Source organism: Mixophyes fleayi, chromosome 12, assembly GCF_038048845.1.
Source record: "Mixophyes fleayi isolate aMixFle1 chromosome 12, aMixFle1.hap1, whole genome shotgun sequence".
NCBI lineage: Eukaryota > Metazoa > Chordata > Amphibia > Anura > Limnodynastidae > Mixophyes > Mixophyes fleayi.
This window is the reverse complement of record NC_134413.1, coordinates 7,695,101-7,712,173: the sequence shown is the minus strand read 5'-3', so window position 1 is coordinate 7,712,173 and position 17,073 is coordinate 7,695,101. Positions and strand designations below refer to the sequence as shown.

Here is a 17,073-nt window from a genome sequence, read left to right as displayed (position 1 = left end):
GCAATAGTATTTTGTCCCCTTCCCACAAATAGATGTCTCATTTATAACTTACATCAAAATGTGAAAGAAAAGGATCTCTTACTCATACTCTAAAACCACTTGTGATGAACACTGCAAATGCATTATCGCTTTTTATTGAATAAAAATGACATTAAAACACATTGCACATAAACCTTAAAATACAAAAGTGCTGTAACTGGTGTAAAATAGCCTCTCCTACCAGTACGCAGTCTATGTAATACAGGGAGAGAGTCCATCCCGATGTTTAGATCCAGTTCCTTATTTAGTTCATGTGGGATTGAAAATCTTACACCACATTCTAGCGCTAACGCTTTTCAACAGACTTCTATTATTTTATTTTTTTAGAAGATATGACGCTCACATTTATAGTGCATCTCATAAATAATATAAATAAAAATTGTCTTCAATATCCTAAACAAGGAATAGAACTTCCATTAAATCTTGCGCTTATAGAAAAGTTTGGGTAATGAACAGTAGTTTATTACATATTTATTCCCTATAAATAATCACATTATACAATTTTCTCTTCCCGTGAAAATTAATTTGTAGAAACTACAAAAATACACAAGTCGAGTATTATTTAGTAAATAACATTACATAGCAACGTAAAAATGATGTCCATGCAAGTGACTAGACAATTAAATATTGGATATTATCAAAGAATTCATGCAGAACCTTATATAATACTACTACTAATAAATAATAGAATGAAACAGGATTATAGATGAACTATGAAAAGCTTCTATCAACTCCCTGAGATCCTAAAAATACAAAAGACCCCTTGCATCAAACGGGAAAAACTAATATTTCCACTTAAAATAAAAATATTAATACTAACCTCAATCTCATCCTAATGGTCTTTATCATAACCCTTGTGTAGCCAGAACAGTAGACACTAGAGAAATTATAATTCCATGCCCCAATCAACTTGTATAGCAGCCCACTAATGTCAAAACAGCCCGAATGACAACCCAGTCTCCTTTTTGGATTGCAATTGGGATGGAGCCAATAAAGTGCTCTCGTCACCTACACACTGGTAGCGGACATTTTTTGGAGGGATTTGCTCTGATATATATATTTGCACAAGTGTTTGTCATTTGGATACATAGGGGTATATTTACTAACCAGTGGGTTTGAAAAAGTGGAGATGTTGCCTATAGCAACCAATCAGATTCTAGTTATCATTTATTTAGTACATTCTACAAAATGACAGCTAGAATCTGGGGGGGGCACTGAACCAGTATCTTTGAGAATTCAGCAAATCATTAAGAACCAGTTCCCCATATTTGTTACAAAATGTCCTTGCTACTTAGTGCATGGATAAGATTTCCTCGTGCACATAATAACTGCCAGAAGTGTGTGTTATTTAAGGAACAGCTAAACAGGAAGACACATTTTATGCACATACATATCTGCCTTACACGTAATAGCATATCGAAGGATCTGTGTACATCACACAGGGATTAATTCCATTTACCCTACATGACATTTTTGACAGCTGAACAGAGGAGTGAGAAAATCTTGCAGACATTACCGGCCTCTGGGCAGAGACTTTGCTACAGGGTACACTGTGGTCTTTACAAAGTGGAAGGGTGGAGATTCAAACCTTAACTAATGAATTTAGGCAAAAAAAAACAACAAAACCCAAAAGAAAACAAAACACCACCACCCACATGACTAATGGTAATTGGCAACAAGTAACCGCTACAGAAGTACAAATTAAAACATGTTTGTATGCTGTGATATATAGTACATTTACAAGTGGACATTGTAAATGAAGACAGAGACACTACATAGATTTCGAAACATTTGTTTATTTAACCAAGAGAATGAATGCACAATATCGCTGCACTAGTATAACACATAATATTCTGTAACCTGGGACTGGTGGCAGTGGTTTCAGTGCTTTAGTAAGTGCATTACAAGCACCTATGTGTTTCCATTGTATACAAAAGGCAAAAGCATTCCACAAGTTACATCATTTACCAAATCTGGGTAAGAAATACATTGTGTCTGATGTGCCGTATATACAGAATACATTAAAATCAGTTAGCCAAAAAGTGCCATACTGTAAGTGAAACATTTTATACTAGATTTCTATTGTTGTGGAACTTGGACAATGGGTGTTATTATTCGGGTGGGTGCGAGTTCAGAGCAATCATCACAGGGACAGACCCAGCCCTCAACCAACCTAAGTCTATAGCAGAATTCTGTGCGGACCTCGTCTCAAGCACTTACATAGGTTGTAATTTGTGGATTTTCCTCTTGAGGAATTCAGATGTGTTTAAAAAAAGATCAGCCTGAAAACATGACCTGCTGTGTGTACCTTGAAGGCCATAGTGTAAATCACCCTGACCGCAGACACGGATGTTCAGTTAGATGCAGCGGTCTGGAGGGGTAATAGGTTCTACACGTGACGTTGGAAGGAGAGGATATGTCCGTTGCTCAAGTGTTTCTGCTGGTTTGTTTTACCGTGGTGAGGGATGGTGGCGTTCCCCATTCAATATTACTTCATGGAAAATCCACAGTATTCTCAGAGGCCTGTGCTCCACGGTTGTGGGCTGTGTAAACATCACCCAACCCCCAATAGCAGGTAAGCTGTGCTGTGTTAACCCTGAGATGTGTTGTGTGGAACTGCCCTCCAGACTTGTGTGCTGTGTTCAGACACAATGCAACACAGACCGGATGCACACACAGCCCAAATACTGCCCCCCCCCCCCCCCCCCTTCCAATCTGCAAGGTGCTGACACTGTGGCAGTGGAAATAATCAGTTCATCATTAGACATGTTCATTGGGAGAACTCTATATATGGAAAAATGTCCCGTCCCCCCCCCAAATAAAACATAACTGTGAATTAAGAGACTAAACTACTCACAAAATTCCAAGTTCACAGAATGGAACCCTGACAATTACACAAACAGCGTCATCTGCAGTACTCCCAATTCTTGGATTCCACATTACATATTTATACGTAATAGAACTTTACAATTCGGGTGCAGAATAGACTCCCTTAGACTTGTCAGTGGACCACAACCATGTATGTAGCATCATTGGAGCTGGGTATCTCAGCTTGTGTTACATTTATCTCCAGCGGTAACTCGGTTAGGATAAAGTCAGACAATTTCATGTATTGATAGAGATTAATCTTATACAAAACTAAGTAAATGGAATTCTTTTTTATAATATTTAAACATAAAGTGTTGCTTGCCATACATTTATACAAATTAGGGGTACTTGGAATACATTTGTAGTTATAAGAGGGTACGGAATACAAAGTGGTGGAGAAATTGTAGTGTAAGGAATCACTATCAGCCGACCTGTCATACTGTGTCCTGGATAACAGGAGCGAACACTCATTATAAACTGTTGGCTATTAACAGAGAGCGGCAATGTGTATGTAAGTACATTTGTAAAACTGCAATACGGAACAAGTCCAGTATGAAAGAATTAGCTGGTCCAAAATATCATTAGTGAGTACGGTGACTAACACTCTCCTGATCAATACGTCTATAGGGAATGAATTACATTTATGGAATAGAAAAGCTCATGGAATACAAAGATCAGTTTTATATTACAGCTAATTATGTACTAACTTCAGCAGATTACACTGAAAATAACTATGTCCTGATCACTTATATTTCCAGACAGAAATCGAGAGAACATTCTTTACTTGCGAATTAAGTACTGGTAGCTATTTAAAGGCACGTTGCCTTTTAATGTCATTTCAGATGCATCAATGAAAAGTATTTACCTTTAAAAAAAAAAAATTGTGTCTTAGAAATATCACCATAACTAGAAGTGCCCATTACCCAAAATAGATTGAGGTCACAAAGACAAAAACGATTTGAAAAAAGTCGACAGCACGTTGCTAGTATACAGTGGTACCTGCCAAAACTGCTTCGAGGCCAATCTTAATGCGGACAATCGTCTGTTAATTTCAATGAGCTACATACTCGAACACCATTAATATGACAACTGAGAACGGCAAATACCAAATATCAACCTGTTATTGAACAGTATGTAAAATATGACTGAAATATCTATGGACATCGAAGGCTTGTAAACATAGACTCAGATTTGGGGGGAGCTGTACTGCGGCTTCTTGGGGAACTAGTTCACAGTCTAAGCGTGTACACAGCATACAAGTCTTATGAAGAAAGCTTATGTTGATGTCCTAGGAGGTCTATTACCAAGTATGAAGGGGCTATAAGGGGTACACTTTGCTCAGCCACAGCGGAGACAGCTGTTTTGTGCTCAGATCAATATTTATAGGAATACAGCCTATCAAATCACTAGGAACGGGTTGCCCCCCCCCCCCCCCCCAAGTAGCCGCTTGTACTGAGTACACTGAGCAGAAAGCGTCCTGGGCTTAATGCAAGAAGAAGAATCAAGATCACACGACCTAATGGAGAAACATTATTTAATGGGCCAAAGGTAACTTATCCAGTCATCACAACTTCCCAGGTCTCTTAGGAATCATGGAATGTTAGTGGATCATCAGGATTCCATTGACACATTTGGCACCATCTAAACAATGCCCTAATTGGGGGAGGTGGGAGGCACTCCGAACACAGCGGTGCCAGTATCAAAGGAACCACCAAGTCACATACCCATTGGCATCGATATTTTTAATGCCAATAAAAGCGCAAACCACTAAAATACTAACTAGTGTTCCGGAGCTCAAAGACGCTCCTTGCAGGCTCGCCAACGCGTTTTATGTAGTAAAAACCAGCGGGTCTAAACCCAAAGGAAACGGGAGGTGGTGTAATATCTGAGAAAGCATATTTAGCAGTCATATGGGAAGGGTCAATGTGACATGCCTACTTGTAGATTCAACCCCTTCATGCAAGCCACTAGCGTCACATCTATAATGAAGCATAATACTCTTTCCTGAGTAAATTCACATGAGGAAGCTTATAATAAAAACGCCGGCCCTGCTGGGGCCGACTGACATCTGCGTTTCTCACAATTCTACCGACAGCTTATGCACCGCACTGTACATGAATCCCCCCCCTCCCCTGCAAAGAAAAGCAACATTCACCTTTAGTTACAGCATCACTTATCTATGGAAGGAAAATATATACCAGCAACCACTACAAAAAGAAGCATTTGTTGACAATAGTAAATATGGATTTTATAGTCATTTAATTGGTCCCTTCTCCTGTAAAAATGACTCAAAAATGAGAACGTAAATTGCTACAAACATCATAAATTTCATGTAACTCAAAGCAGCCAATGAGGAGTCAGTTCTGTTTAGAGTAGTGTAAGTTATCCCAATGGAACGGCTGGTTGCTATGGGTTACAGTACAGGCGTGCTATCTGCACCGAGTCGCCAGAGCAGCCAAATAGCATTTAAAAGGATGCGATCAAATCTGAATATCAAGTAGTTTTGTTTATAGTAAATCCAGGATACAAAAAAAGGTTCCAGTGTGGTCAGGATTTTATATATATAAATATTCCAGTACTTACGTCTTTCACTGCAGGCTCAACCGGCCTCAAGGCGGTGAAAGAGTTAAGCAGCTCACTGATGCATACTCTCGTTATTTTTCTGCTAATTTATTTTAAGAAGAAGATCGGCACATCTATGCAGCAGACACTGGCGAGTGGGCGGACGTCTTGACTAAAGGGGAATTAAGAATTATTTCAGGCTCTTTTACATAGAAAAATACAAGTTAGTGGAAAAAACCCAGTTTCTCCGTCAGCCATTCCTCAGTTAGGTCCTCTGTGTTTCTAATCTCAAATACCTGAAACAAAAGAAAAATGAAAAAAAATTATTAATTTGGTTTCAATAATTTTTTTATTTTTTTTTAAGTTCCACAAAACTGAAGTCGTTTTGTGAAATAATAAATTGTGAAACTACAAGTCCCAGCAGGCTTGGAGCAGCCAGGGACAAGATATCGTAAAACGTGGCAATATTTGCTTGTATAAATAATCTCTCTGACATTGGAACGGCATAGGTCAGGATCTTAACAAAATTTGCATTGTTCTCGTATATGAAGATATTAGTCAGTGGTTTATTTGATCAGTTCAAACAAATGGAAGCTCGAGGTCACATGAAAATATTCTAAAGTCAGCCTCAAACATAAAAGAGTTGATTTTTTTTTTTCTTGTGACCAAAGTAATGGCTTTTACATTACATAATCCACCAAAATGGACTCATACTAAACCAAATTCGGAACAGTATGGGATAGATTGTAGTGTGGGGTGCATAAGAAATAAATTCAATTTTTTTTCATATAAACAGACCAATCGTGCAGAGTTTCTAGAGAGGTTAATTTTAAACTATATGCAATGATACGAATGTATCAGAGTCTGCGATTGGCAAACACTGAGGGTTTTAAAAGCCACTTTATAAAATAACATTTACTAATCACATTTCATCTTTATTGTCCACACACTAAAGTAATGATTCCTATCCAGTGTGTTGGGGCCGATTTCCGCGTCACAAACATTTAGATTATAGAAGAGGTGACAGAAAAGAAATTAGAAGATCTGCAACGTGGATTACATATGAACTATTTTCTTCATACCAAATAAAAGATTTAGTTCTGAATTTACCGTTTTGTTTTTTTAATTTAGCAACTTGTAATCATTAAGGAATATAGCTTTGGGTATTACAATATTTTTACATTAGTAAAACACAAAAACAATAACTAAAATGAATAACTCAGCAAGCGTCACAATGTCACAATCACCTTGGTGAGTTCGGCTTTCTGAACGAGTTTGTTTTTGCTTCCGGCATACATCATCTGCTGCTCTGGCTTACACCCTAGATTGGGGGGGGCAAAAAACACAACCGCGTTAATCCTGTAACAGAAGAAACATCTTCCCATTGCTTGATCATGAAAGAATCTGTAGAATATCGGAGCATATTTAAAAAAAACCAAAACAATGCTCCACGAGAGGTAAAATAATATTGCAACTTCTCACAGTAAGTGGAAGAAAACCGTGAACTTAAAACGCCCACTTCCCTCTGCGGAGTTCGTGGCGGAATTTCACGGGGGGGGGGGGGGGGAATCAGCTGTTAATTGGTCATAGACTAAGTTGGGTATGATTACCATCTCTGATGCCATTCGTCGCTGCAGGGTATATGTAGTTCTATGCAAAACCTGGTCACTGAATAGCTAACGTAACCTCTGCTATGTATATACATAAACTGGCCACATTTCGGCATAATTACTATTTCCTGAATTTAGCAGACTGAAAAATATACAGAATAAAGAGAACGAACGCACTTACCGACAGGACTGGAGAAAATAAAGCACAGTGGGTAGGAGACTCTGCCATCCTCATGTTGGTACTTGTAACTATACACTATGAATGTTAGCCAAGGTTAAGGAGATAGACAGCTGTATATGTATAACATGTACAGACAATTATAATAATCCTATCATAGTGTATACACATTTAAGGTAAAGAGATCTAATTGCGGGACCCATCTAATACACGTGTCCTGCAGTACATACAGGGGTGTGTATGGGTGATGTACACAGCAAACATGCGTCGGATCTATTTGCAGTCCCCCAATACATTGAGCATTTGCTGACTTAGTAGCTGTGTGCATTGGGCTGGTCACAAAAGAAAGGATATCTGGGTTGCCTCTCTGGAAGTTCATCTTTGAGCTCGTCTGGAGAAATATCCTGTTTACAGGAGGAGAGAGAACAAGTAACGGTTAATAGGGCAGCACTGTGGGTGCAGTAATCAGCCTTGGGGACTTCCTGGCAGGTTACAGTAATTTAATCATAGCTGTGACAGATCTCAGCTGGCAGCAGTAATAGTATCAGTTACACAGACCAGGATGCCTTGTCCTACATCTATTAGTAGTTTAATCTCAGAATGTGGACTATATGGCTGCAACATGGACGGAATCTCTCCAAAGAGGATAATCTGTCCACTCCCAGACCGAAGCAGCAATGCCCCCAGACACTGAGGGTATAGGAGGCCACCACGATGAATGATTGGTAGGATGGTTTGTTTTTATAGCAGTGCATTTCAAACTTCAACTTTCGACAAGAACACACAGGTCCCAATGCTTCTCCAATGAACCTGTATGATCTGTCGACTGTCGTTTCCCTTCAATATAACACGAGAAACTCAGGACTGTGCATTGGATACAACTATATACACAATGCCCAGACAATACAATTCTATGAAACGGAAGTCTTCAGTTATTTGATAGACTAATACAACAGTGCCTCCAGTGGACCATTTAGCATGCATGCATACATACATACATGTTAGGCTGGGTACACACCACAGGTTTTTCAGAAGATCAGGCCAAATCACACGATAACCGTTTGGCTCGATATCGCATTAGTGTGTACACTTCAACGATGACCAATTAACTTTCCAAAGCTCATCATATCGTTTCATTTGATTTTTAAACCAAACTAAAAATACAGTTCATTGATGTACCAATCCTGCAGTGTGTATGCACTCAGGACCGGCAGTGTCCATAGATCTCTATGGAGTGTGCAGAGTCACCATCTTTTCAGTCGATGGTTATGAGATGAAGTTCACAGATCTGAAGGTAAAATGTATACAGCGTGTACACATGAATCGGCAATCTGATCGGGACTTTTTTTTTTTTTTTTCGTAAAATCGTTAACGATATCGCACCAGGAGAGATTTTCTGTAGTGTTTATCCAGCCTTGGAATACTTACTCATTTAACCAAAAGATAACGTTTAAACAAAGTTTTTCAGTAAAACATGAATGAACGTAGTAAATCTTTGCACATGTATAACCTTGTACGGCTGTTACATGTATGAGGTCCACTGGAAGTCTGTTCAACTGATCCATCACTGTGTAATCATAGGTCATTCAGAATGAAGGATCAATTCCTTTGTTTAGCATTTGGTTTTATATGCATAGATATATACGCCATAAACTATACCCATAAATCGTGCTACAGTATATATGTTATCAGTAGATATATTTTGTAATAAGTGTTTCACGGCTGAATGCATAGACCTGGGTTAAAGTACAATATATCTGGATAGGAGGAGGGTGCGTGTAACTTGGTGAATCTATGGCACATGCAGATAATACACACCTTAATAGATAGTCTGTAATTAACTTAAGAAACCTCCCCAGTGACTGCACAGATGTCAGTACATAAAGCACAGGGCGGTAGAGAGATATAACCAGCAGACAGACAGTAGAGAGAACCTACAATACAATCTGATCACTTATCCCACTGACCTCATGTTCCTCTTCTAAGACCACCAGACGTCTGTCTTTGTCTATTTTCACTGCAGAGAAATAAAAGAAAAGCACAAATCCGCAATTAAATATTAATCCTTAACACGGTGCAGTTTACAAAATAACAATTCCAATAATCCCAGGGATCAGCGTTTGTCTTCCCAAGAGAAACATCTCACTTATTGGAGATGTCTGTGCTCCAAGATTCCTACTTACAGCTCCGCAGTCCGGCTTTTGCCGATTGTTATAGGCCAGGATTAGGGCACAGAGCCGTCCATGAATTTATCCCTTAAAGGAAGACTATGATATACTGGAATACGTGAGCAGGACCAGACAACCAAACCGTTAAACATGGAGGCTTCCATTTTCCTTTTAGCAATACTACAGAAGTATATGAAACACTGTGACGTGATCTAACAACATGAACATTGTAGAGTCATAGTGCAAGTCCTCCGTTACTTACGACCATCAGTTATAGATTACAGAGTCACAAACCAGAACGAAATACTGAATGCAGTCAGCGCTGCAGAGAAACTTACACTCCGACCGGCGTAACAATGGCGTGTCTTGCACAACGCACAAGTCAGACAGTTTTCTGGTCCGCTAATAAAAACACTCAACGCATTTCCACTTGGAGAAGAAGAATCAGGAAGTGCTGGAAATAAAAGATTCCAGTTTCTACTTCCTGGACAACTAGTGCTGCCAATTGCTGAGTATTAACATGCCCAGATTGGTATAAATGTGACCAGTCAGGGTTCAGTTAGAACGACAACCGGACAGGGGTAACATTCCCAATGATGACGGAATGTGAGGAGTCCACGTTTCAAATGGCCCATTGGGAAATAATTTCCGAATTGACACAATGAACTTTTAAGCTGACCTTTGGTGGAGATTTGGGATAATATCTATGCTTATACATTACAGAAAAGGAAAATACAAGTCACCAATGTGTCCTGTGGTCATATAAAGGCACAAGGCTGCAGGCAGCTTTTATTGGAAGGAGACTTTCAGTATCAGCTATAGCTTACAGTAGGGCAGTGTTGACTAACCTGTGACACTCCAGGTGTTGTGAAACTACAAGTCCCAGCATACCCTTCCAGCAATGAGCTGCTATATATTGGCAAAGCATGCTGGTACTTGTAGTTTCACAACACCTGGCGTGTCACAGGTTAGCCAACACTGCAGTAGGGGGAGAGTTCCTTGTTCTGATACACATTTTACTAGTAAATACTGAAGCGATGACATCAAAACTTACTGTTTATAGAGATATTCTGTACAGGGGTTTATCCCTATATTACCAGCACTTGAGTGTTAGATGTATTTATTAAAAAGATTAAAACCATATTTTCGTTTGATTTTTTTTTTGTTTGCTTTTTAAATTGTAAAAATTACATTTCCCACCCCTTGCCTTAACTGTAGGGGTCCCGTGTACTGTTGGGGTCTCATGATGACCTAATACCTTCATAAGGGGGACTAGCTTTACAGAGCAGGTGGCACCAGACCATCACCGCTCACCCACCATCCACCGCATCAACCTTCTTACATAATTACACTTAAAAATCCCAGATTTGTCACCCCAAAAATACATTTAAGAGGATGGAAGAATGAATTTAAAATATGTTTAAAAAATGATTAATTCTGCTCCAAGCTTTCACATTCCCCTCTCATCCCTTGTTCACAGCAATAGAACTTGGCAGGCAGCTCACTAACTACTGTTAGGTTTTATTATCTCTTTGTAAAACAATAGTTGTACAGAGCTGCAGAATATCACTATAATGGATCACTACATTCAATGGATTTCAACATTATAGGAGCAGAAGATTTACTGTTTGTAAACCAAACAGTCAACCCATGATCTATACCCTTATATTTTTCTGCCAATTCTAACATTTATATAAACATGAACTAAGTTTAGTTTATGTTTTGAGCCATAATAAAATATATCTGCAAAATAAAGTGTGTATGTGTTTTGGTTTGCTCTTTTTGCAACTTAAGAACATTTTTATGTTTTTTTTTTAAACCTTATGTCTTAAAGCAGCATGCTCATATAATCTACACAAGGGCTCGTAAAACTGTCACGCACCAACGTACGCATACAATACGCTCATAGGTTATGTATCTGCTTCATTAGGATTTATAAATGACCCTTACTTACTTATCTGATTATATACACAAGTACAGCTGTTTATCACTCCTGGTTCACGCTTACATAGTGTAAGAAACAGTCTCGAATTGTTATAGGATTTTCTTTTCACATAGTATAAAACTGCACAGTACCCAGTATCATCACGTAGGCAAACCAAGGGGGGGGGGGGTGGGGGGGGGGGGGGTCCTAGTGCCTGGAAACCCCCTCCAAGCCTGGGGCACTGTATAATTGAGGTGGCTGGGCCCTGCTCCCGCTTCACACAGCTGTTTGAAAAGGGAGAGCTGCGTGCACCTAACAGTAGTGCACGCAGCATTGCCCATGTATATTATGGGGATAGGAAGAGTTGGAGAGCAGCCAAGCACTGTCTAAAATTATAGCCACGCCCCCATGCATGCTGGTCACGCCCACTGGCGGCGTGGTGTGAAGATCCTGCGTTTGCCCCTGCATCACAGCAGCAAAAGCACAGGTTATAGAACAGATATCCATCTACATAAATTCTCCATCTATACAACGCTTACAGGTAAGTACAGATTACTATTACATTCGGTATTCCTGGAAGTGCTTTCATTCTTGGCGGTTTTAGTACTATTGAATCTTACTGAACAGTCTCTGGCACCTAGCGTCACTAATTCCAATAAGGATGTGCAGATTTCCTCCCAAGTAAGAGCCGCCCAGCTCTCAGTACACATTAGCTGTAGAGAACTGCAGCCATGCATGGCAAGTGGGAAGATTAATGAGTCATTTCAAGATCAGGCACAGAACAGTATTTCTACACGTAAGTCAGAGCTGCCAACATTTGTAAGTCATTTCCAGGTAATTACATTGTATCACCCGCTGTGGATTCTATACAGATGTAGTACACAATGTTTGATACATTTTCAGTTCTGCAAACATTCCTTGGTCAGGTCACTGTTGATTACAGACTAGGTCATGTCTACGCAACATTAAGTAAATTTACATTTAGAAACAAAGCAGCGTAGCTTGTAGTTGTCATGATAAGGCTCTTAAATTATATTATAGATCTAGGAAGGAGAAGAGAGGAACATTAATTGATCAAATACTGCATTTCTCTAAAGGCACATTAATTAAAAGGAGTCTATTGGTCCCTTGATGTACAAGGCCAGGCAGATACCAAATACTGAAGAAGCGCAGGTTTAAAGTAAGTCCAAGACAAGGGAATGGGAAGGGATTGTTACCAAGAGAAAAACAAAACATCACAGACTTCTAAATTCAGGTGAACAAACACTGTTACCGGTATTGTTTTACTTCGTTAAAGGTTATATATTGTTTTGCAAAAACTGTGGCTCCCTGTATACTATAAGAAAGAAAAAAATCAGACCATATGATAACAGTCTTGAGCACGGACTAGACCAATAACGCCATTGACCCGCATCTAGCCCAGTCCGACACCTATCTCTAGAAATATTTACCATTACAAAATTCTAGTTAATATCCAGCCTGTTATATTTCAATGTTATAAAGGACTTAAGGCTCGAACCACAAGGAAATACTGGGTTGTTCCATAAAGGCAAATGGTTAATGTGCAGTCTATTGTTGGAGGTAGTTGTGAGTTTGTTGGTCTCTTGTTGAGGGATATCCAGAGCAGAGTGTAGGGGGAGAGCAGGTCTCGTAAGTCTGCTTCAATACCCACCCATCTAGTGCTTGTTATTATGGAGAATCACAGATTATGTTAAATGGGCAGCGATGTAATTTATATATATTAGGTAGGCCCAGGCTTACATCTTTGGTGGTCTCTGGAGAACACAAGCTCGGTCTCTGGGTCTCTTCCCCGACCAAACAAATCTTGTGATGCAAGCACCCGAAACTGTGTTTTCACCAGTAGGATTTCAAATAGTATAAAATTCTAGGGAGCACAATCATTTTAACAGGTGTGACTCTTCCTATCTGAGGTGAACAGCCTATCGCAGCCAGTTAGATTCTTTAAGGCATCGGTTAACCTTGGTAAGACACCAGTCCATCAAGTTCAACCTATTTTGGATCTCCTGCAATCCTGCACTTATATTTGAAATTGATCCAGATTAAGCAACCACCAATCTGTTTCAATTGTGAAAATCCCCCCAGACCCAATATTGCAGTCCTGATTGGTTGCTATAGGCAACAGCCCCACTTTTTCAAACCCGCAGCTTAGTGAATCTAGCCCCAGGTGTTTTCTTAATAATCCCCAGTAGATGGCGTCACTGCAGCACGTCTGAAGAAGTTGCAGGTCTGCTTTCAATTCAAGCTGCGTGTGTACATCTTTGCCAGTAATGTACTGTGCAGGTAAACACTAGAACAAGTTCTCTCTTGTTAAGTACAGTGTGAATTTGCTCTAAATAAATGCCAGACAGCTAAGATACTCCAGGAGTCCCCTTGTAAGTATTTAACAAATATTATTACTGGCCTGCTGTGTTTCCTAGCAGGGTGTCACTGCCGGGAGCCAAAACTGCTGTTACAAATTTGGGAGCCGGCTGCAAGTAGAAAAAACAGCTACAGGAATATGGTGATACAAGCTCACTTTAGTCCCCATGCTGGGTCGAGGCCTCTGTGAGGGTTGGGGCAGGATCCCAATCTCGGGGAGCAAAAACAAATTTCAGGCCAATGTAATGGTTACTGTAATGTCAAGAGCCCAAAGAAATTTATAGAGATCAGATTAGGGGAGAGGGAATCCTGATTTAAGATTGGGGGCTAGATTTACTAAGCTGCGGGTTTGAGAAAGTGGGGATGTTGCCTATGGCAACCAATCAGATTCTAGCTGTCATTTTGTAAAAGGTACTAAATAAATGAAAGCTAGAATTTGATTGGTTGCTATAGGCAACATCCCCACTTTTTCAAACCCGCAGCTTAGTAAATCTAGCCCTAAGTCTTGGAGAGCTCAGCAACTGTATCATCAGTCAAACAAGTCACAGCCCGCATAAACTACACTTTTATATACACAGATCAGCCACAACATTAAAACCACCTGCCTAATATCGTGTAGGTCCCCCTCGTGCTGCCAAAACAGCTCTGACCCGTTGAGGCATTGACTCCACAAGACCTCTAAAGGTGTCCTGTGGTAACTGCCACCAAGACGTTGGCAGCAGATCCTGTAAGTTGCCAGGTGGGGCCTCCATGGCTCAGACTTATTTTTCCAGCACATCCCACAGATGCTCGGTCGGATTGAGATCTGGGGAATTTGGAGGCCAAGTCCACACCATGAACTCTTTGTCTTGTTCCTCAAACCATTGCTGAACAATTTTTGCAGTGTGGCTGGGCGCATTATCCTGCTGAAAGAGGCCACTGGCATCAGGGAATACCACTGCCATGAAGGGGTGTACTTGGTCTGCAACAATGTTTAGGAAGATAGTAAGTGTCAAAGTAACATCCACATGAATACCTGGACTCAACGTTTCCCAGCAGAACATTGCCCTGAGCTTCACACGGCCTCCACCGGCTTGTCTTCTTCCCATAGTGCATCCTGGTGCCATCTTTTCCCCAGACATGGGGCCGTCCACATGATGTAAAACAAAACACGATTCACCAGACCAGACCACCTTCTTCCATTGCTTCATGGCCCAGTACTGGCAATCTCGTGCATATGGTCGGCGGTGGACAGGGGTCAGCATGGGCATTCTGATCAGCCTGCAACTACGCGGCCCCATACGCAGCAAGCTGCGATGCACTGTGCAATTTATACTACAGTAGCTCTTTTGTGGGAACAGAATAGCTAGCTATCGCACCCATGACCCTATCGCACAATCATCGGTTATCCTTCCTTGGACCACTTTTGGTAGGTACTAACCACGGCACAACGGGAACACCCCACAGGACCTGCCGTTTTGGTGTGACCCAGTCATCTATTCATCACAATTTGGTCCTTGTCAAAGTCGGTCCGATCCTTACATTTGCCCGTTTTTTCCTGCTTCCAACACATCAACTTCAAGAACTGACTGTTCACTTGCTGCCTAATATATCCCACCCCTTGACAGGTGCCATTGTAAATGGATAATCAATGTTATTGAGCAGCACAGTGGCTTAGTGGTTTGCACTTCTGCCTCACAGCGCTGGGGTCACGAGTTCAATTCCCGACCATGGCCTTATCTGTGTGGAGTTTGTATGTTCTTCGTGGGTTTCCTCTGGGTGCTCCGGTTTCCTCTCACACTCCAAAAACATACCGGTAGGTTAATTGGCTGCTATCAAGACTGACCCTAGTCTCTCTCTCTGTGTATATTAGGGAATTTAGACCGTAAGCACCAATGGGGCAGTGACTGATGTGATGCGCTATATAAATAAATGGTGATGATGAGGATATTTGCTTCACTTGTCAGTGGTTTTAATGTTGTGGCTGATCAATGTACATACCAAATATTCTGCTGTGTGACTGGATCACTTAGCTCCACAAAGTACTTCTTACGCTTACAATGTGACTGGACCAAAATGCAATGTGCAGCACTTAACCTCATGTATGAAACTAGTACTGTCCTATATATTGTAAGTCTGGAGCAGAACCCTCCGACCTCTTTGTCTGTTAATGCCCAGTCTCGTTTCATTACTACGTTTGTTCTCAATTGTAAAGTGCTATGGAATGTGATTAAAAATGTAATTAAACTTATAAGTAATCCAAGTTGTACACATTAAATGTCATGTGTTCAATGTAGCTATATGAATTTATATCTGTAATGGGTGCTACAGAAATAAATATTTCAACGGTTTCCCAAACTTTTTTTCTGAAAAGGAAGTTTTGTTTTTCACGGCTGCAAATTCTCCAGAACATGTTACACCGCTCGCTAATATGTAAAAAGCAGCATTTACTCACTGATAATAGCAGCATTGTTGGTCTCTTTGCGAAAACGAAACTTCTTGAGCTTCTCAACAAGTTGCTCGTCCACTTCACATACAACCAGGGACTCACTCTGCAAATAAAAGCAGAGAAATGACCCTGTAACTCGCTGATATAAAACACATCAGTACAGTTGTCAACTGTGCAGCACATGGCTGGCCTAGGAATATCACCATCTTCTAATGTGTGCAGGTGAGAGGGGCCAGGGGAGCATCTTGTGGCAGGGAGGGGCGGGGGGCACAGCTGATGGCAGGAAGGAGCAGGGCTGGCTGTAGGGAGGGGCAGGAGCACAGCTGGAAACAGGGAGGGGCAAGGGCATGGCTGGCAGCAGAGAGGGGCAGGGGGGAAGCCAGTGGCAGGGAGCACAGCTGGTGTCAGGGAGGGGTGAAGGAGGGGGGGCAGCTGGTGCCAGGGAGGGGTGGAGGAGGGGGGGCAGCTGGTGCCAGGGAGGGGTGGAGGTGGGTGGGGGGGGCATCTGGTGCCAGGGAGGGGTGGAGGTGGGTGGGGGGGGCATCTGGTGCCAGGGAGGGGTGGAGGTGTGGGGGGGGGGGGGGCAGCTGGTGTCAGGGAGGGAGGAGTGGAGGAGGGGGGGCAGCTGGTGTCAGGGAGGGAGGGGTGGAGGAGGGGGGGGGCAGCTGGTGTCAGGGAGGGAGGGGTGGAGGAGGGGGGGCAGCTGGTGTCAGGGAGGGAGGGGTGGAGGAGGGGGGGCAGCTGGTGTCAGGGAGGGAGGGGTGGAGGAGTGGGGGCAGCTGGTGTCAGGGAGGGAGGGGTGGAGGAGGGGGGGCAGCTGGTGTCAGAGAGGGAGGGGTGGAGGAGGGGGGGCAGCTGGTGTCAGAGAGGGAGGGGTGGAGGAGGGGGGGCAGCTGGTGTCAGAGAGGGAGGGGTGG

The 17,073-nt window shown here is 41.7% G+C and overlaps 1 protein-coding gene across 1 annotated transcript in view; it reads right to left on the bottom strand.

Annotated features, from left to right (window-relative positions):
- Positions 1 to 1,815: 1,815 nt before the first annotated feature.
- GMFB (glia maturation factor beta) overlaps positions 1,816 to 17,073 on the bottom strand; it is a 17,132-nt gene continuing 1,874 nt past the window's right edge. Inside the window, exons 2-7 of the mRNA XM_075193649.1 lie at positions 16,163 to 16,259; positions 9,225 to 9,274; positions 7,612 to 7,661; positions 7,261 to 7,343; positions 6,717 to 6,790; positions 1,816 to 5,765 (exon numbers count right to left, since the gene is read on the bottom strand). Coding sequence (XP_075049750.1) covers positions 5,694 to 5,765; positions 6,717 to 6,790; positions 7,261 to 7,343; positions 7,612 to 7,661; positions 9,225 to 9,274; positions 16,163 to 16,259 — 426 coding nt within the window. The 3' untranslated portion in view covers positions 1,816 to 5,693. The remainder of the gene's footprint in view (positions 5,766 to 6,716; positions 6,791 to 7,260; positions 7,344 to 7,611; positions 7,662 to 9,224; positions 9,275 to 16,162; positions 16,260 to 17,073) is intronic.